Here is a 21,212-nt window from a genome sequence, read left to right on the forward strand (position 1 = left end):
TAGAAACCAGCAGTAAAGGGGGATGGCATAAGGGACGTGGAGGTGGGAGTTGAAAAGACATCTGAAAAAAAAAGGCCCAGTTCAGAGTCTTGCTGTGAGAGAGGGAGGAAGACAGAAGAAGAAGCGAGAGGGAGGAGGAAGAGACAGAGGGGAGTAGACAAAAAAAACTGAGCTGGAGGAAAATCAGACAGGCCCAGAGTTAAATCCTCTCTTTCTCAACTCTGTGTCTGGAGTGACGGCAACACTGATGCCCACAGGTACAATACCTCTCCTTATCTGTTACATCTCACTGTTTATATACTGCCTGGGAAGATTTGTCATGCTCTAATTAACTTTGAGCAGCTCACTTTAATAAATCATATTTCAGTATGAAGACCAAAAACAACAAGAGATAAGATTTGGCAAAAAAAATAAAATAAATAAAAATCAGGATTTCTGAAAGAAGATAGCAAACCCCTTGATGTGTGTTATCACTGTAGCCTGCACTATCCTGAAGTGTGTTATTTATTTATCTGTGGATAGAGTGAATAACTTGAACTGAACAACTAGCACATTGATTATTCTGCAAAGATCAACACTGGGTTGAAGAAATAGCCCGCTGTTTTAGTGGAGTATGCCTGGGTGAAATAAAGAAGGGAATCTCTATAAGCCAAAGCTGCTGGTTTTATCACCAAAGAAAGCAAAAGCCTTCATAAAGGCCACCATGATGGATGTCAAAACACTTTAACATGCGTGGGAACATGGCTGCAGTCCAGTGTCTGGAAGTGTTTAGCATGTGCGTCGTGTCTTGAAGTCGTTGCAGTATGTATTTCACAGAAAGCTCCGCTGATTGATTTCTTCTCTGGTCAGAGCTGATGGCAGTCAAGCGGAGGCACTTGGGGATCTGGACATCGCTGAGATGTCTCCTCCTTCCAAGAGGTTCGGAGGTCAGAGGTCCTTCTTCTTAGTAGAGGACACTTCTTTTCAAGTGTCTGCTGGAAGTCACGTGCCGGAGTATCTCAAGTATAGTGTGACCAAAGGGGAAGAAGGAGAGCACCTGTGTGTGAAGCTGGAGTACACTCAACACTTCCCTCGGTTTTTTTTTTTCGCTGTTTGTTAAGCAACCCCGGGGAATCACTGTGTGGTTGTCAGAACATTTTCTCAAAACTGAGTGAATGTGAGACACTGTAACGAGCTGGATGAAAACACTGCATAGCTAACAGTTTGAACTTTGAAGCTTTGGCTTGTTCAGGGGCCACGCAGCCCAAACCTCATGCGCCATTATTTGTCTTCTGGCTGTGATATCCAACCGGAGCCAGCGGGCTATCTGTTTGCAGTTTGGGATAATTTGTAAATCCTTCACTGAATGGCTATTTGTGGAAGAATGAGACAGCGACCCGCAGATAATCTTTCCCATTTCTCCCCCAGGTTGTTGTGTAGTGACTTGGAACACACATAATGTCTTGTGGAAACAACTTGAAGTGATTTTCCATAGTTCAAAAATGTTTACAGCATCATTCTGACCCCCTATGGTTTTAACAGTATAACCCCACTTCAAGCAGACATCCCTCTTGATTTCCACTGTGTTCTCAGGCTGGACTGTGTGAAAGAAATTAATCAGCTTGGGCTGTTATTATGTGAATGAACGTCTCGGTATTTTAATACTGTCACTGTGCATTGTTTCATCATTAGTAACCTGTAAATGTTTCAACGATGTGACTAGTATTTCCAGTCTTTAGGGAGAGAGAGAGAGAGAGAGAGAGAGAGAGAGAGAGAGAGAGAGAGAGAGAGAGAGAGAGAGAGAGAGAGTTGATGGGCTGTTGCCCCTGAAGATAAAAGAACCTTCTCTCTGGGTGTCCCTCAGAGGTGAAGGAGAGTGTTACCACAGCTGTGATGCTCTTGTTTAAATTCAATACAGGACCTCAAGAGAAAAACACAGCCCTGATGACTTTTGACCCAGCAGGCTTTGGCAATGGTCAACAACAGCAGCTCCCTAGCTCACATAGTTATGTTATTTACTCTCAGAATCAATAAGCTCTTGCTGTGAGTGTGTGTGTTTGCTGTGGAATGAAAGGTGGACCTCAGTGTTTCTCCAGTGGAGTCATTAAAAACACTAAGATTCTTCATCCAGACTATATTTATGCATGTCTGTGATCAGTCTTTAAACAGAGAAGGGAAAAGAAGTGAAGAGCATTGTGTGTGCTACATTTAAAGTGATGGCACGTAATGAATATAGTGACTCTAAAGTTAGTTGTGACACAGGCTCAGAATGTGAAATGAAAATACCACCCTGGCAGGGGCTTTTGCTGGGCTGGCACTGTGTTTGTCCTCAAGTTCCCCGTCCTCCAGGAGGCATTGAGGTCCGCTTTGTATATTCACTTGTTACAGGAGACCTGTGGACCACTGAAAGGACCGCTCCACAGGTCACTGTGGACCACAGGGCACAGGCAGGCCCAGGAATCACTACCTCAATAGTATTTGAGGAAATTTTGCTTTGGTGCCTTAGCAACGTAGCCTAGAGCTGATCGTTTTGAATCTGAATCCCATGATGACTGGGGGTGAACGACAGGTTCCCTGTGTGCCCCTCAGGATCAGATGAGGGGGCTGGAAGTCTGTGGGTGATTCAACACAGGCTCTCTGTAATTACTTGGCCTGCTGAGCCAGCCAGCTCATGTGCCAATCACTGCATCAAGAACAAAGTCACATCCACAAAGACACTGTGTTGTTACTCACCTTTGAGGACAGACAGTCCTGTACTATTGTCCTTTGTCTCAACACCTTTTTGGTTTGTAGATGATGAGAATGCTGTGAAGGGAAGACGTGCTGTGATAATAGCGAGAGGCACCGACTGCTCTGCCGGTGATTGTGACATATTGAGCAGCGGTTGTTGGAGTCCGAGTGACATGCAGAGCTTTGTTAAGGAAAACCCACTCTTGAAATTAGGACTAGTTTATTCCCACACTAGGTGAATTACGGGAGACACTGCAGTATGAATCTAGCCCGTGAGCTCCCAGCATTTCCCTCACCTCTTACCAACAAAGAATAGATCTCCTGTGTCTCCTGTATCTACAGTCACATGGCTTCTCGGTCATCATGTCCGTCTTTTGGCTTTCATTCATCATTATTGGTGCTTCCTGTTTGCTCCCCTGTGCACAATTTGAAACTGTGAGACAGAAGGAAATGTTAGGCTAATTTGGGCATGAGACATCAGATGTTGTGGTTTTCAGGCAGACTAGAAGAAGGGGGGGGGGGGCACTGTGTTTCCCCTGTCTGTCTGTCTGGTCTTACTCTTACAGTAAGGCTGACTGCTCACTGTGAGTGGGTGTCTGTATGCAATTAGCATCATAAAGGGGAAGAGAGGCCTCTCCTCCGTCCTCGCAGCGTGACGACACCTCTCCGCCAGCCAGCCCACTACTGGAATCTTTTTTTTTTTTCCATATTCCTGGCTCTTAGTGTCTCCAGGTGTTTCTGATAAAGACAGTCTCAGTGCTCAGTTACAGTCTGTGTGTTTTTTGACTGATATATTTGGTTGGCTTGTCTGGCTGATTCATTCAGTTGTCTCTGCAGCAGTGTAGTGTGGGGGAGGAATGGCCAGACACATCTGTAAGGGTCCGCATGGTTAGTGCTTATAAATTTTAAGCAGTTTGTTTTAGAGTGCTTTTAAAGCTCTGATATGAGCTGAGGGTATTTACTGTTAAATGGTTTGTGATGGTGACTAAAGTGGATTGCCTACGTCATCCTGTCTGTGCTTGCAGCTTTATACTGAGTCCTGGCCCCAGTAGGTCAGAAGAGTAGTGTTTTACAAGAGGAAATGGTAACATAGTGAGGCAGGCACAGCAGAAGCAGGGGGCATCTGGATTTCTACTTACCCTATAGGAAATTATGGACGGATATGATGTCCTTACGTAATCGCAGAGCCACGGCAAACCCCAGAAATTTAAAGTGCTGCTCATTTTATCCACACATTTATACTAATAGATTTTCCTTATACAGCATATTCTTTTGTGATCTCACCTTTTATTATATAATGTAAAAGTGCGCTATTAAGTAGAGAAAATTGGGAAAACGTGACAGTGGCTTTGCAGATGAAAATTGATCTCTTCTGTATATAACTTGCCAAATAATGAAAGCATACAGTAGATTATTGTCTCACCCTAATGTATTTGTGAACTCACTCACTGTATCGACTTGGATTTGATTTATGAGAGTGCCTGCTTACAGGTTTTTTCCTTATATTTTCCTTCTTCTTTCTTCTTAACAGTTTGGACTGTAAGTTTGGATAGATGCTGAAATGTATTGCCTAGAAATATTTGAGAAACTTTTAAATGTCATTTAAATAAGAAATAAATAGTTTGGAAAATATGATTATATTTGGCTATTTACAATTATTCCTTTGTAGCCTTTCATTCTTATTCTTAAATAAATCCTCTGGAAATAACTTCTTCTTTGTTTTGTGTCAAGTGACACAGCACCACTGTCTCAGATGACACACGTCACACAATTTCTCTCACTCATTGATTTGTACCTCAGACAAAGAGGTTGAGACAGAGGTGAAGCAGAGTAGATCACTCAGATGATGTTAGTGCGGCGTCTTGTGAGCGGAGTGCCTCAGCATGATTCACCGCTGCTGATTGCTGACAGTTTATGTCATGGTTTTCCCCCGAAGTTCAGCTGCCTATGTTTTTCCATTCCGTTGACCTACTGGAACAACATCTAGACTCTGCAAAACCACGCTTTCCTCTTGTATGTTTAAATGAAACATTTCCCACATCAGCTTTAACACTTCCCTGATGAAATGATAAAAATCTGACATTGTGTCAACTGGCCATAATGTCTGAAAACAAAGAATCATATCAGGGGGGAAAAACAGTGTCTCGAAATAAAAGAAAGTCCCAGGATTGAGAGGAAATGCTCACCGTTTGGCTGCAGCTCAGATATTTGCCAAAAATGTGCTGAGTGGGGTATAAAAAAGTTGTCACGGGCAGAGCTGGGTAGGAGGGTCGGGCACAAGGAGCTGACGAGGGAGGGAGAGGGGGTAAACGTCAGGGAGCCTGCCACAGAAAGGGGTGGGTTGAAGGAGAGATTTAGTGTTGGGACCGGCACATGGTGGTTGGGGGTAGATGGAAAGAGAAAGGAGAAAGAGGGAGCTGTGGGTCTGAGTTCAAACTGCAAGCTGTGTTCAGAGAGAGAGCAGGAATGTGGCTCAGCGTGGGAATGAAGATGCTCTGACATGCTGAGAGACACTCTTAAGTCTTGATGGATATATGAAACACTCTGGCTGTATGATGAAAATATCCCGTAAGTACATGATCATTTATTAGCGGAAACAAGCTTTGGTGTTGGTTGATTGAAGGATTTTGGAGAGCAGACGTATTGAGGCCTGTGCTTCAGTGATGATGATGGCTTGTTTTCATTCACAATAAGCCTGAATGAATGATTCTGGGATTTTTGTTTTGTTTTCTAAAAAAAATATGAACAGAAAAGGATTACTGCTAGTCCTAAAGCTTTGCTGTCAGACAGATGGAGATCAGGAGAAAACAAAGCACATCATAAAATCCTCGAAAGTTTTTACTCATGTACTCGGCTGTAAATATTTTCTGAAATAGTGGAATGTGAACGAGCCTTTAAAACTGTCAAAATTTTAACGGGGCTTGTATCTGCACAGCCCAAGGACTATCCAAATGTGCCCTATCTCTTCCTGCAGCAAATTGTTACATGTCATATCTTGCATAATCAATTCACTGCTGAGAACTTTGCATGAAGTGAATCTTAAAGGCCCTCGCCACAGATACTTTCCGTCGCACACAGCTTTTGACATTCTGGGCCATTGTGTCACAGCCAAACTGGGTTTCATCTCTTTGTGAAACTGTAATTTTATACTGTACACAGTTTTAAAGCTGTGGGTTGTGGAAAGTAAGCACAAGTTCTCATTCTTTGGCATGATGCCCGCCCAGCCTTTTATCCACAAGAGATTTCCTTAGAGAGAGGATGCGAGGACAGAATGTCTCGGTATCGTGTTACAGAATGCCAAACAGAGAGGAATTCCCAGCTCATGTTACTTGCTCCCAGTGGTCCAACCTGCGGCTGTGGGACACAAGAGGACCTGGCATTGCTCTCACTATGAGCTGCAGTTGAATAATACAGGCCTGATATTATCCACCTGGGAGGGAAGCCTAGCTGAACAGAAAGCCATCAGCTCCTGGTGATACAGGTGGGAACAGACCAGAGAGGCTCCTGGCAGCGTACACATGTTGACTTAACTGCTGGATAAAGGGGTAAACAGTAGACTTTTTTTTTTTTTTGTCATCCAAGGACACAGGGAACTGTTAATATTTACTCAGTTGTTGGTCAGTCTGAAGACCAAAGTCACTTTTCATTGATTTCTCAGTGATTCGGACATGTAGGTCAGTCCTGGATCAACACTTTTTGAAAAACAGGTGATAGCAGTATCCTCAGTGCGAGGCTACAGTCGCTGTAATTACGCAGTATTGTGTGATGAATGACCGCGGTTCATGTTTCAGCCACAGTGTGACAGGCACAGACCGGGAGTGGAACTGAGACCTCAGATGTGTGATGGGAGAGCTGTTTGTTACCCGCGGGTGCAACTTACGTGCAACTTTTCTTGTGGAATTCTTTACTTTGTGGAGAGCTGGTTAACGCACAGATGTGTGTGTGATGATATTTGGCAGTTGGACATTTATCAGCTGTGTGTGGCTTTTAAAGAAGCACTGGAACTGGTAAGAATATTTTCATGTCAAATTGAAAGTCTGTGTTTTATATTTTTTTACATAAAATAATATATGTCATTTACCATATAAGCACTTTGATTTGTAATTCTCAATAATACAGCTGCAGCTTGACTGATTTTGGATGATAAGTGATGGAAATAATTTATTGTGTATTTTACTATTTTACTTACTCTTATTTTCATCATCTTTCATCACATTCACCATATTCTCTCAATTGATCAAGTTATTGTTGGAAGCCACTACAGTTCCCTAGAGCCCAAGATGACGTTTTAAAAATCTTTTCTTTCTACTGTCAGTTCAAATCATAAAAATATTTAGTTTATTATTATAGAAGACGACAAAACCGGCAAATATTCACATCTGGAACCAGAGTAGAAGCTGGAAGCAGTCATTTTTCCCATTGATTCTGAAACGATTTATATATTACTAAAAATTTAGCAGATTAATTTTCTATCAATTGACTTATCTATTAATCAACTAATTGTTTCAGCTCTGCTTTTGTTAAAATATAGTTAAGGAAAGAAAGAGACTGAAAACTGTCTGTATAAATTCAAAGAATAAATTTAGACATTACTGGTGTGAGAATTGTAGGTAAAATATTGGGTTTATGTTGCTTTTCTTATTCAGTTTTACTGTTTGCTTGTTTGTTTTTTTGCATTCAGTCATTTATTCAATGAAAGTTTCTATTTTCTTTTGCAACATAAAGCAGACTTACTGTAGCACTGCTGTGTCACTTATCGCTGAAGCGGTAAATGACACCCAACTCTGTTAGCATTAATGGAAAGGTGCCAACGGTCTGTTTCCTCTCCTTGTCATCAGCGGCTCTGAAGTCTGCAGACGACTCACTCTGTCGGGCAGCTGGGTCAGTTTGTGACCCTGGCTGATGTGTTTGCTTGCTTTTATTCTATTAAGGAGTCACAGAGAACTCTGATAAAGATTATTTTTAACCCGATCTATAGTTTTGTATCATTCTGTCTATTTTGTTGGAAAATGAAACGTGGTTTATACATAACAGTATCTTAGGCTCTATGCGATGTAGAGTGATGGTCTCTTTTTTATCTACAGTCTTCAGTCTGTTGTAATATACGTTAGCTTAAAAAGTAAAAAGATAACAGATGGTTATATAAGGCCCCACGTTGCCTCGTGTGAGTGAACGAGGGTTTCCTCCAGCCAGACGGTCAGAGCAGCAGGTTCATCATAACATCCATGCTCTCTCAGAATAATCAGACAGGGGGGGTTTCAGTTTCAGAATGACTCTGGTCTTTCTCCTGCCAAGTCTGTTGTGTCTGTAAGATACCAGGTGCATAGGCTTTTTGCTGCTTTGTTGATGCTGTGGTGGGCTTGTCAAAACGAGATTTGAGTTTTACCTTTTATTTCTATTCTTGATGTGCGCACTTTCTTGTGTTTCAGAAATCGAGGCGAAAGAGGCATGCGACTGGCTGAGGGCAGCAGGATTTCCCCAGTATGCTCAGCTCTTTGAAGGTAATAAAAGCACTCTGTTCACTCCCACACACATTCATCACAAAGGAGGGAAATGTTGTTTGGTTAAAAGACAGAGATTAATGAAGTAGCACACCAATAAAATGACTCTGTAATAAACCAAAATAGCATTTTTATTTTAGATTTTTTTTTTGTTGTGAGACGAAACACTGCCATAGCTGGAATGTGGGTATTTTTGAGATGATGAGTGAATAATGGTACACAGTGTCATCTGGTCTGTCACCCTCGTCCCCAACACCGAACAAAACCACACGATCATGGGTTACATAGTGAGCCTCATTTTACACAACTGTCCTCAGGACGCCTCAGAGCTCGGGCTCCAGTCACCCAGACACCACAAAACAAGCGGAACATCAGCTGCTTTTAAAGTCTAATCTTTTCCAAGCTATGGTTACTACATAAACATGTCTTCTGTGCTTTAAGACTGAAGTCATGGGAAGAAATGGGTTTTTATCAGCGCTTAAGTAGCTCCACTCCCTCAGATCTTTGTGTCGAAGCCAGACTTTTGATGTGCTTTGGTGCAGTATATTTGTTTGCTGACAGTTTGTAGATAGTTGTAACAGAAACTCCAGCGTTGTGCACTGACGACGGCCGTTGGAGTGTAAAGAAGTTAGCATGAGCTTCACTCCTGATGCTGGGGGGTTGTGTATTTAGAAATAACATTAATAATGAAATCCGTTATTTGGGTGTAATCATGTTTCAAAGCCGACAGTATAGCTGAATGTCTGCCCCCTTAAAGAACAGTCTGAGCGCTCACTGCTGCTTCTGCTTTTCATAAAAAAGTTAATGACCTCACATGAATGCAGTGGAATGTTAGATTCAGAGGGTCTGGATTCAGTCTCTTAAGTTATGTAAGAGGAGGCCCATACCCAGAGCAAGATGTAATGCCTGCACAAGCCTGAGTGCTGTTATTTGGGCAAATTCTGTCTCTTCTCATTAGCATCACATACAAAACAAGTTTGATGGTCTCCCAGAACTTCAGTGTATTTCTGGAAAGAATGTGCTTTCCAGATCTTTCTTTAATGTTGGTGTTACACTTCTTTCCACAGATTCCCAATTCCCCATTGACATTTCGCCTGTGAAAAGAGATCATGACTTTCTGGACAAAGATCTCGTGGAACCTCTTTGCAGGTAACCAGACAATTCATTGAAACTGAAAAGACTCGTACATGAGTCAATGCTACAAATAACTTTCTTGGCCCAAACAAGTAGAACTATGTGAGAATCATCCCTACATGAACTTTAAAGTAAAAACACATGTCTCATCTGATGCAAATTTTAGTTTTCTTATCTTAGGTATTAAGAAGCTTGTACAGAAAATAAGATTTTCCACACACTGCTGTACATTTAAAACATTTAATAAATCAGTCAAATTTCATCAGACCTTCATCAGTCTGGACTGAAATGCAACATATTGAAATGTTGATTTAATAAATGCTTTAATAGCCATGGAATCTCCGTGTCCTCAAGATGTTGAACTGCACTCTGACATAACTGCTTGAAAAATATTGGATGAGTGTGATTCTTCCTAATTTGCCAGAGGGTGTAAAGAATAGAAAAGTACACAGAGCCAACAACTGGTGGTTCCACATCACTCCCTTATAGGGCAAGACAGCTCATGTACTCTTTCAAGCCAAGATGAAAACAGCACTTCAGTTACCACAGTAACTATGGCAACCCTCCAGAGAGGCAAGCAGAGAGTAGCATGAGGGGTGCCTCGAGCGGCTCAATATACTGTGACTCTAAACAACCCTAAAGCAACTCATCTAAATTCCAAACTAGCCACGGGATAAATGGAGGACAATTGGAAACAGTTCCACCTCCAACGTGATTTTGTCCATGACTTTCCACCATCTCTATGGCAACATAAGGATGGCCTTGTTGTCAGTTACGCCACCACAGCCTTGTGCACAAAAATAAGTACCACCCTGCATACTGTGGGTGTCTTTGATAAAAGTGTAACTGATAGATATTTCATGTATGCGAGCGCTCTTTCTGATCTCTGGCTAAGCAGCCTCCTGTTTTAGAAACCACATTCAAAGCTCTTCAGGCCTGTGGAATAAAGGGCCCCCAGCTTAGAAATCCTCTCTTCAGTTGAGTCCTACTATCTACAATAACAATCATGGGAACTTCTTGTTTGGCTAACCCCCGTCATCTACAGCACTAGAGGAAAGCTGTATCCTTCATCTGAGTCTATTTACTGTCACAGAATAATACTGTCAATCTGTGAAAAAGACTGTTAGTAATATCTGGAGCTGTTACAGCTTGTGATTATCTCTCCGCAAATGAGTTTCTTTTTGTCTACAGCCAAGGCCCAGTCAGCTGCAGTGTATTTTATTATGCCATCATCTTTTCCCCTGTGCTATTAATGGTTCATGTACTTTCATGTAGTTTTTAGTGCCGTTACTTTATATATCCCAGTTTGAACACCCACAGAACCTCTAATCGCTAAGCACACGTTCCAAGGCTTAGACTATAATGTTTATTACAAATATTGAAAATGTTCCATTACTTTTCTGAGGGAGATTTGTAAAACTGAGCTCAGAAATGTGCATTTGTATTTCAAAAGCAGCAAGTTTTAATGTGTTAATGTGACTTTTGTTTAACTGAGCTGTCTCTCAAATCATGTGTGTACACAAGTGTGAAGTGGCATTAAAGACGTGTTCATCTGTAGATTAAGATCTGCAGATGACTATAGTGACTATAGCGACTATAATTAGCCAGGCTGTGATTAGAACATTATATGTGGCTACTCCATCTGCTGCCCTCAAATTCACCTTTGTTCAAAGTACCGCACAGCAGCCTTCAAGCCACAATCACTTAGATCCAACCCTCAGAGAAAGAGAACAGAGCAACTGACAATTACCGGTGTTCATTAGGTTTAGGATAATGTGTGTGTGGAAACTGAGTTTCCCTCTGGGTCTGGCTGTGCATCCAGAACAAAAGCTGATCAGGTTAACACTTAAATAGCAAACAGAATGGGATTTATTTCTGGAGTGGTCATTAGAACACTATTCTGGTCTTTCTCTTGTTTGTTTTTCATCCTTGGTCCTTCTTTGTTTCAGGCGCCTCCACACCTTGAATAAGTGTGCCTCTATGAAACTTGACGTGAACCTTCCGAAGAAGAAAGTAAGTGTCGACACTATCAAAGTGATGCTTCTGCAGTTTTTAAAGTTTTTAAAGTGGATTATTGCAACACTGTGGCAGCTGTGACACTACACTATATTTTTTTTGGGAAAAACACACCACTAACTTTAAAAAGATAAATATATTAAAAGACAGATAATTCAGCAGGTAAAAAATATTTTGCTCAGTCAAGAGTTTAGTCTGAAGCGAGTGTCATGCTTTTTCTCTATTTTGAACTATAACAGTTTGTATGTGGTTCTTTGGGTTTACCCCTCAAAAAGCTTCATTCCCCCAAAAAGTTTTCATTTGAAAGTTGTAAGAATTTGAAGACAAACATCAATGGTATTTTCTTACAAAGACTGCCTGAGGTTGTGCATGTGCTTCATGCATCAACACAAATATAATCTGGCCTCATCGGCGTAACCTAGATTATACGATATTTGAGATTGCACCATTGTTGTGTTCGTCCCCGTTGAGTATTATTACTTTTTATCTGTCTCCACATTGGAATGTAGCCTGCTGGCTGACATTAATGACTTTTTCCTGTCTTGGTCTATTTATGGAAAAGTATTCAAGTCAAAGGAATCGTTTGTCTGGTGTTATATCACTGTTGGCTGATTGTATAATGTTATTAATTCTGAGCAGACACATCCTTCAGCCATTTCCTGCATTTCTTATTTAACTGGTCTTTGTGGCATAGATTATGTGACACCTTCATGTATATATTTTACCTTACCAACCTCAATTATTATATTTCCACTCAGTGTATGGTAATACGTACTGTATGTGCAGACCTAAATAGAAACATTCATTACTACAAAGAAGAATAAAGAAAACAAATCAAATCATAGCGGCTAAAGTAATTGGTGTAACATAATCTATCTTTCCTCAGAGTGAAGACTCTGATGAAGACGACCTGTTTGCTATCAGTGACAAATGGACCTTTGAGTGGAGCAGCCGGCGCTGGTCCAGGTTACAGGACATTGACTGTCTGCTGGGGAACCACAGAGAGGGCCAGCCCTCCAGGGACAGCTTACCTCTGAGGGCCACCACCAGCAGCGAGAGTGTCCTGACGGACCTCAGTGAGCCAGAGGTCTCTTCTTTGCACAGTGAGAGCAGCGGGGGCAGCGGTCACAGGGGCCTGAGTACAGAGGATTCTGACTGCTCCAACCGCACGTGCTCGGACTCTGCAGCAATGCCAGACTCTACTTCTCTCACAATGCCTCACATCCCCAAAGAAATTGCTCACTACGGCTCACTACCTGACAAGCACGGCAAGACAAGCAGCACCCGTGCCAAAGACTTCCTGAAGCGCATGGAGACACTGCGCTCCCGAGGAACTCTGGGAAGTGGTCGTAAGGCGTTAGTCATCAGCTCTCCAGTGCTACAGCAGGAGGCCCGGGCACTGAAAACGCTGCATTGTGTTGAGATCATAAATGGAAACGGTGTGGCTCAAGAACCACTGTCCAACAAAGTTCATCCGTCCCAGTGTAGTAGTGAGGGCAGCAGCCATTCTAGTGGCAGCGCTGTTAGCACACCCAGCTTGAAAGAGCGCAAGCCTCATCGGGCTGACCACAAGCGCAGTGGCATGTATCTAGAGGACATAGACATCTTCTCAGGCACCCAAGTGAATAAAGTCGCAGAACAAAACCGCAGGAATGAATTCTGCTCCTATGAAGACCTGGTGGTCCATATTCCTAAAGACCACAAGCCAGGAACCTTCCCCAAAGCACTGTCCATAGAAAGCCTGTCCCCAACCAATGGGGCCTCTATTAACTGGCACACCGGCAGCATGCATCTGGACTCTCCACTAATTTCACGCAGAAGGGAATCCAGGCCTGTCACCCAGTGCTGCTCCAGAGGTAGCCGCATCAGTGTGTATGATAATGTTCCTGGCTCACATCTGTACGCCAGCACTGGAGACCTCATAGATCTAGAGAAAGAGGACTTGTTTCCTCACCTGGATGATATCTTGTTGCATGTCAATGGCCTTCAGCAGATAGTGGACCACTGGTCTAAGAATGTGTTGCCTGGAGGAGAAGGGCTGGCACAGGTGGATGGCGAGAGGGAAGATACAGTCCGACTCCAGTCCTCTAGTCAGATCACATTGGACTTTGAGGGAAATTCAGTCACAGAAAGCCAGACCACACCTAGTGATGGGGACAGAGACCGGGTATCACTGGCTGAGACAGAATCTACAAGGCTCAGGGAAAGGAGGGACTCAGGAGTAGGTGCTTCACTCACACGACCAAATCGGTAAGACTCTTGGAACTGTATTGAAAGTACTGAAACATTTGAGATCACACAAGTTTAGCTCTTCTTTGACCACGAAGTGAACTGTTTTTCTTTTTCATCTTTTATGGTATTAGGTTACGATGGCCCAGCTTTCAGATCTCTAATCGCCTGAGTCACTCAGTGGCATCCCTGCAGATTACCAACCAGTCAGCAGGCCAGCTGAGTTTGTTGCAGAAGTTTTCTCTGCTACGTCTTACTGCAATCATGGAGAAGTACTCCATGTCCAACAAGCATGGCTGGACTTGGTAAGTCTTCATTTAAATTTCCAAAGGTGTGATTCTTTTTTCTATTAGTGTATAAGTAATGTTTGTCAAGTATGGTTTTATTAGGCCTCAATTAATTATTGCAACCAGATTCCCTTTTGGCTTTAAGCTTCGAAGTCAGTGCCTATATACTGTATATTTTGCTCTCTCTGGTTTAGCAACTTCCTAAAGATGTTGTGTTGATGTCTTCCCTAGGTCTGTGCCTAAGTTTATGAAGAGAATGAAGGTACCAGACTATAAGGATAAGAATGTGTTCGGAGTGCCTCTCATAGTGCATGTGCAGCGCTCTGGACAACCCCTGCCCCTTGGCCTGCAGCAGGCCCTGCGGTACCTGAGGAGCCAGTGTCTTGACCAGGTAGGTCGCAGTATACATGCTCTCACGTTACGTGTGACTTGCATTTTCACATGTGATGTAACAAATGGTTGGGTTCATCTAATGCGCATAACGTGGTGTAAGGTTTCTGTGCACAATGACTGACACAGGTGGCCGACAGATACAGTAGTTGTATAATAACAATACAGTCAGCGGAACTGCGGTACAATGCGATTACATGTTACTTCCAGCTGTCACGCTAACATTAACGCTCCTGCTTTGCTCCCAGGTGGGTCTCTTTCGTAAATCGGGGGTGAAGTCTCGAATTCAAGCTCTGAGGCAGATGAATGAGAATTCCCCTGACAATGTGAACTATGAGGATCAGTCTGCCTATGATGTGGCTGACATGGTGAAGCAGTTCTTCAGGGATTTACCTGAGCCTCTGCTCACCAGCAAACTGGGGGAGACGTTCCTCCATATCTACCAATGTAAGGACATAAATTTCTGTGTTTTTTTTTTTTGCCCATGGCAGGTTTTCATTTTATTGTCTCACTTGGTTTTGCTCTATTATTGTTCAGTTGTAACCAAACTAACATACATGTGGCTGCGTGAAAATATAATTTAAAATAAAGTAAATGACCTTTGACAGTGTGGATGCTATTCTCTCTTCTATCACTGTGTCTTTAAAGCAGAAATAATACAAATCAATTCTCTCATATGTGCAGATGTGCCAAAGGACCAAAGGTTGCAAGCTGTCCAAGCAGCCATCATGCTGATGTCGGATGAAAACCGAGAGGTGCTGCAGACGCTGCTCTGTTTCCTCAGCGATGTCACTTCTTCTGTAGAGGAGAACCAGATGACACCCATGAACATTGCCGTTTGCCTGGCCCCCTCCCTCTTCCATCTCAACATACTCAAGAAAGACAATCTCTCACCAAGGTGCATGTTTTTTCCTCATGTCTTATAGTGTTGTAATTAGCTTGGTGTCTGTGATTTTGTGGCAGGACCATTTCCTGCCGTTCTGTGCCTCAAAAAAGCCTAATGAACAAGACATGCATGCACTCTATTAACTCGTGTATGATTATCTTCACCTATGACTCCATAATACAGACATAAAACGGGTTACAGAGCTTGGTCAGCCCCCAGCGGTGCAGTAGATTACTGTCTCTCCGGGCCAGTTTTAAAAGGACATGGCTCTCTTTTTAAAGCTCAGTGTTTTATGAGACCATGCTGTGTACAAACAAAGCAAAGCTCTCTAATTTACCATGTTGAAATTGTTGCTAAAGGGATCAAAGGGGTTTCCTGCAGAGCGGAGGAAGGGTTTATATACTGTGTTTGGTGTGGATGTTGACCTGGGGACTAATAAATTTTCTCTATCCATAATCCCCAGGGCCATGCAGAAGAAGTATGCCACTGGCAGGCCAGACCAGAAGGATCTGAATGAAAATTTAGCAGCAACACAGGGCCTTGCTCATATGATCATTGAGTGCAACCGTCTCTTTGAGGTACGAGAACCTGTAGTTGAGATGATACAAGAATTTCAAGGCTGAATGTAATATCCACAGGCCTCCCTCTGTTTATATTGCTGTGAGTCTTACCTCATGCTTTTATGCACCCATTAGATCCCTCATGAGATGGTTACTCAGTCGCGTAACTCATATGTGGAGGCTGACTTGCATGCACCAACAATAGACGAGCTGTGCAAGCAGCTGGAAGATGATGATGGAACATACCAAACACATATGGAGGGGAGGCTTCAGAACCTGCTCAAAGAGGCCCGGGAAAAGTCCAAGTCCTGGGTGTCATGCAGCAGCTCTGATAACACAGAGCTCTACTATAAGAAGGTTTGTGTTAAGTTTTTTTTTTTTCATGTATAATAATACATCAGAATGATCCCAGTGTCTCGTATCAACGCCAAAGGGTTACAACAGCAAATCAGTAATGCAGAAAATAAAATGCTCTTTTGTACCTCAAGCATGGATCTTGCTTTCAGATCTGTAAGTTAATGATGATTTGTGTCTTTGTGTCTTATCAAGGTGGGAGATGGGAACCCTTTGAGACGCTGGAGAGTGTCTGTGGAAGTGGAAGCGCCACCATCTGTCGTGTTGAACCGGGTGCTGCGAGAGCGCCACCTGTGGGATGTGGACCTGCTACAGTGGAAAGTGTCTGAAACACTAGACAAGCAGACAGAGGTGTTCCAGTATGTTCTCAATCGCATGCCCCCTCATCCCAGCAGAGACTTTGTAGTTCTCAGGTAAGTGGTTTAAAAACACCAAACAACACATTGTCCTTTGTTTGGAAGTTGCTCTAATTTCTTTTCTTTTAGGGTACATACTCAATTTCTTTTTGTTTATTCAAGGTCATGGAGGACAGACTTGCCCAAAGGTGCCTGCTCCCTTGTTTCTGTGTCTATAGAGCATGAGGACTGTCCTCCTGTTGGAGGGGTACGAGCTATTGCCCTGGAGTCCAACTACCTGCTTGAGCCCTGTGGCTCTGGGAAGTCCAGACTAACTCATATCTGCAGAGTGGACTTAAAGTAAGTCCTGCAATAATCTTGTTGCAAGATTTAACTCTTTTAGCAAACGCTTAATTTTTTTCTGACACATTTAAAATGCATCAATATATATTACATAAGATTTTAGTTTCATATTTATTTGAAGCTTGTTATACGCGCATGTACGCTGTATTAAATATACTGTTTTGATTTCAGAGGAAGGACTCCAGATTGGTATAACAAAGCCTTTGGTCACCTTTGTGCCGCAGAAGCTGCCCGGATCCGCAACTCCTTCCAGCCACTAATCACGGACGGGCCAGAAACCAAAATCTGAAACTATTTGCCAGTTGTGTCTGCTCAGGCTTGAGATCAAGAGTGAGCCTTTAAGACATTGCCAACAGGCAGACACGAGGCATAGACAGGACCCCAGAACTAAAGCACAGTTTATTCAGTTTTTTTTTTATTCAGAGTACAAATGCTCTGAAAATTATTTTGAGCTCCTCTGTACTTGCACAAGGACAAAAAAGGACATCTTATAGGTGCTGAGCATAATTACTCATTGGGAAATTAATCATCCTGCCAATATTGTTAGAATTAGGATTTTATTTACCTTGATGTTGCTAAACCTGTATGCTATAATAATTATTATCTTTGATAATGTTATTGTTTTACTGTTGCTATAATCTACAATGTCTAGGACATTAAAGCTCTTAAATGCTTCTGGGAAGCATGTTATTCATTTTAGATTTAAAGCTATAATTATTATGATGTACACTCAAGTGTCTGTATATATGTGTGTGAATATACTGTACATGCAAACAAAATGTATATATTGTGAATATGTGAGGCGATAAATAGTACATATGTTAATTTCCTATATATTGATTCTTTCATTGTGTCAACCTTCCTGTAATACACATGGTACAAATTTGTAAGCTGGTTTTACTTTGCTTCAGTATTGCCATTTTTAATGGGTGTAATTTTATTAAACTTTGACCCCCTGTGGTTGTGAAAAGAATGACTTAAGGTTTGACTTGATCATACCTGCTTTAGGGTACTGGATTGTGCAGTGTCAAGTACAATAGACATCATTTTTTAATAAAAAATATCAAAATTGTAAAACGTTAGTATGGACTGTTTCTTAATATTGCTCTACTTCAAAGAGAAGGAACACTACATGTAAACGATTCAGTAATGGCATTTATTGTGTAAGGATTCTAAATACCTGTCATGGACAGTTAATAACAAAAAATGCCAGAAAAGCTTCAACAAAAATGTTTATATACACAGCCAAAGAATCTAACTTAAAACACAAATCTTTCTGATCCGGGGACACAGGGACCTCTACTGGTCATTTGAAGGAAACACATGACTGTAGTCAACCCACTTGGGTGAATAGACTTAAATAGACACCTCATTTGACCTATATCTCATTTGTAATGCAAACACATCAGTGATTCAAAATTAAAAGCAAATGAAGACTGCAATTCATTTTGTCTGGCCTTTTCATACAAATTGTATCCAAAGGGAAAAACTTGGACTGAACACTTGAACCTGATTGTCCTTTTTGTCCACTAGATGGCTCTTTCTTATCAGTGGAATATTCATTTTTACTGTGGCCACATTTATTTTTTCCAGTGACAATGCTATTGAAATTAAATTCCTTTTTTCATGGGTATTTTTAATTACTTTCAACAGGCAGTAAGGATGAGAAGATAGATATCCACTGCTGAGACATCTAACAAGGAAAAATAATAAAATAAATTTTAGGTGATGGCATGAAATATTATCACCATCTGGGATCTGTTCAAAACCTGACTGAGATAAAGATAGAGGTGATGGCAGCTCAGACATAATTAAAGTGTGTAAAAGGATCATTCACCCAAACCGTAACAGAATATAGCACACCACACCGAAAAAATAAATACACGGAAATCAACAATCCTTTGGCTGCATGAGTCTGGATCTGTTTGTCTGATTCAGTTCCCTATATTTGCTCTAAGTGTGTGAATGGCATCCCCCTCCATTGACCTCTATCCAGCCCCACCAGGGTTTATGTTTCTTATTGGAATGGGGGCCAGTAAGCTTAATGCTGAAGATAGTAGGGTTTGAGTTCCTTGTAGTTATTTCCCACTGATTAAAAATACATTATTGGACACATTGCTATGTTTGGACAACAGAATAAAAAGGACTAATTCCGTAAGGACACAATAGCTATAAAGTATTTAGGACTAATTTAATACGGTCTGCATTATAGCATTATAAAGATACAGCATTCTGAGAAAACATTTACAACAGTTGTCAATTATTCTGCACTGTATTACAGCAAATTAAATTAACTTTTTAAAGTGCACAGTACAGCTGTATAAAGCCCTACAATATTTTTTACCTCGTTTGAAGCCATGCTGACACAGATCAGCTTAATGAGGTCATGAAATGCAAGCTCAGCTTCTGGCTGTCAGTCAGGACGATGGACAGGATTGTTGCCAAGCTGTCAGTGTCAGTCTCTTTTATATAACCACTGGAACCTGATGGCTTTTTTTTTGTCAAATTGTGTTTCTAATTTATTTATATATTTACATTTGTCCATGTTTTATTGTACGTGTAAAGTGGAGCTACATTAATACAATATTTCTTGTCATTACCATTGTATCTTTTTTCGCATAAACAAACCACATATAAGATGCTGGAGAAATTTAAGACAAAAGGCAGTAATAACTTCTATTATGCGATTCTTTTGCATTTGTTAATTAAAAAATTCAAAGCAATAATTAATTTGAAAGCAAACATTTTTCTGGCTTGGAGAGTAATAAAAATATGTAAATACTTAACATGCTTGATCAACAGTAGTGGATGCAAAAAGGACAAAATAAATAAACCAGGCAATTCGTAAATTTTCACAAGTGTCAGTTCAATGTGTCAACAAGCAGACCCTAATACCAACTCACCAGGAACACTGGGAGAAAACCTGACTTGTAGTTGACCAAGGGAAGCTGTAGCAGGATTTGTTGTATTGCATAGATGACTGTCCAGGGTCATCTTTTCGCCTGGCAGACTGACCAAAGAACTGTTCACACCTGGAGCTCAAACTGTAATGAAACTAGCACACATTATGTGAAGAGAGGACGAAATGATAAGATAATGATAATTATCTGCCTGCATAATGTTCAGGTTCATGCATGGCTTTAGGCTAAAAAAAAATGGCCTGAGAGGTTTGGTGTCTGCAGTGTCTTGATTAAATAAGATGTTTGAAGTAACCTAATAATAAAATAATAATTAGTCTTATAACCACTAAAACTAAAGTATAAAAAATATAGGCTACATTTATGTCAACTTTCAATTTTTGAGTCTTTAGATAGACAACTGGCCCTAAAAGACAAAAATTGTATTATATCGTTTCATGGTGGTACTTAAGTCAAATTACCATCATCATAACAAATTGGGAGACTTTTTGTCAGTTTTTTTAAAATTTAGTTATTTTAAATTTTAAAATGTGATTTATTAATTGTCTCTGCTGATCCAACTGCTGCGGAACAGTTTTTACATGTGATTGGATTGCAGGTGTAAGAATACCAGCTCCCTGTACTGGGAAACCTTAATGCGACACAGCCATGATTAAGTCATTAGGTACACCTGCGCTCTTCATGCAATGACAAACGATAGTTAACTATGAATATTTCTCATTTAGATTTTTTTTTATCCAGTCTATTTTTGTATTATTTAAAATTATTTTATATTTCCCGTAAACACAATAATGCTTCTAAAACCTATATTTTTGACGTCGGTGCGTAAACCTTAACTCAGGTAACTTCCGGCTACCATCTTCGTTTAGGAATGAGTTGCTGTGCTGCGGCTAAATTTGCGCTATTTGGGATATTTTATTTAGTTTAACTCTACTCGGTAAAATCTAACCTGACTGGCTCAACTCACTAAACTAGACACGAACTTTATAAAACGGACGTAGGTTACAACATACTGTCTTTAAGAATGTGGCCATGCAACACGCTTTAGGAAGAACTCTGCACTTCGCTGCTCCCAGTCGCCAGGTGGACCGGACTGGGAAGCGACCTGCTAACGGTCAGCCTCCGGATCTCCTGCTCCACCATCGCAGCCAGCGCAGGCGTGGTGAGTGGAACCGCAGGCAGGGGGCGGCAACATGGCGGTGACAGCAACACAGAGACGGAGACGCGCATCCAAGAGAGCGGCACAAACACATACACACAGCCTTGTGCACACAGCGCAGGTCAGTCAGCTCAGTTAACCGGCTGACACCGACAATACACCGGGCTCACTCACCGGAACTCTCGAGAGTGGATTTTTCTGACAGAGAGGGATTTCTTGTGTGTGTTTTGTTTTTGTTTTTAGGGGGCTCCTCTTCTCCTTCATTTCTTCTTGATGCTCCAGATCAGTGATTTAAATATATTAAAAGGAGAAAGCGTATAACTATCTTCTGAAGCCTCTTGGTGGAAATGACAAGCGAGAGACCGGTGGCA

The 21,212-nt window shown here is 41.5% G+C and overlaps 1 protein-coding gene across 4 annotated transcripts in view; it reads left to right on the plus strand.

Moving 5' to 3' along the window:
- stard13b (StAR related lipid transfer domain containing 13b) overlaps positions 1 to 17,841 on the plus strand; it is a 60,181-nt gene extending 42,340 nt beyond the window's left edge. For all 4 annotated transcript variants that reach the window (XM_087173275.1, XM_087173276.1, XM_023403567.2 and 1 more), the window contains 13 exons: positions 8,139 to 8,210; positions 9,278 to 9,359; positions 11,294 to 11,357; positions 12,247 to 13,610; positions 13,724 to 13,894; positions 14,108 to 14,267; positions 14,515 to 14,713; positions 14,951 to 15,164; positions 15,616 to 15,730; positions 15,848 to 16,069; positions 16,262 to 16,479; positions 16,585 to 16,761; positions 16,936 to 17,841. In XM_087173275.1, the coding sequence (XP_087029401.1) occupies positions 8,139 to 8,210; positions 9,278 to 9,359; positions 11,294 to 11,357; positions 12,247 to 13,610; positions 13,724 to 13,894; positions 14,108 to 14,267; positions 14,515 to 14,713; positions 14,951 to 15,164; positions 15,616 to 15,730; positions 15,848 to 16,069; positions 16,262 to 16,479; positions 16,585 to 16,761; positions 16,936 to 17,053 (3,176 nt within the window). In that variant the 3' untranslated portion in view covers positions 17,054 to 17,841. The remainder of the gene's footprint in view (positions 1 to 8,138; positions 8,211 to 9,277; positions 9,360 to 11,293; positions 11,358 to 12,246; positions 13,611 to 13,723; positions 13,895 to 14,107; positions 14,268 to 14,514; positions 14,714 to 14,950; positions 15,165 to 15,615; positions 15,731 to 15,847; positions 16,070 to 16,261; positions 16,480 to 16,584; positions 16,762 to 16,935) is intronic.
- Positions 17,842 to 21,212: the final 3,371 nt, after the last annotated feature.

The sequence above is a fragment of the Seriola lalandi genome, unplaced genomic scaffold, assembly GCF_002814215.2.
Source record: "Seriola lalandi dorsalis isolate HSWRI2012SDOR001 ecotype SW California unplaced genomic scaffold, Sedor1 jcf7180002054144, whole genome shotgun sequence".
Classification (NCBI taxonomy): Eukaryota; Metazoa; Chordata; class Actinopteri; order Carangiformes; family Carangidae; genus Seriola; species Seriola lalandi.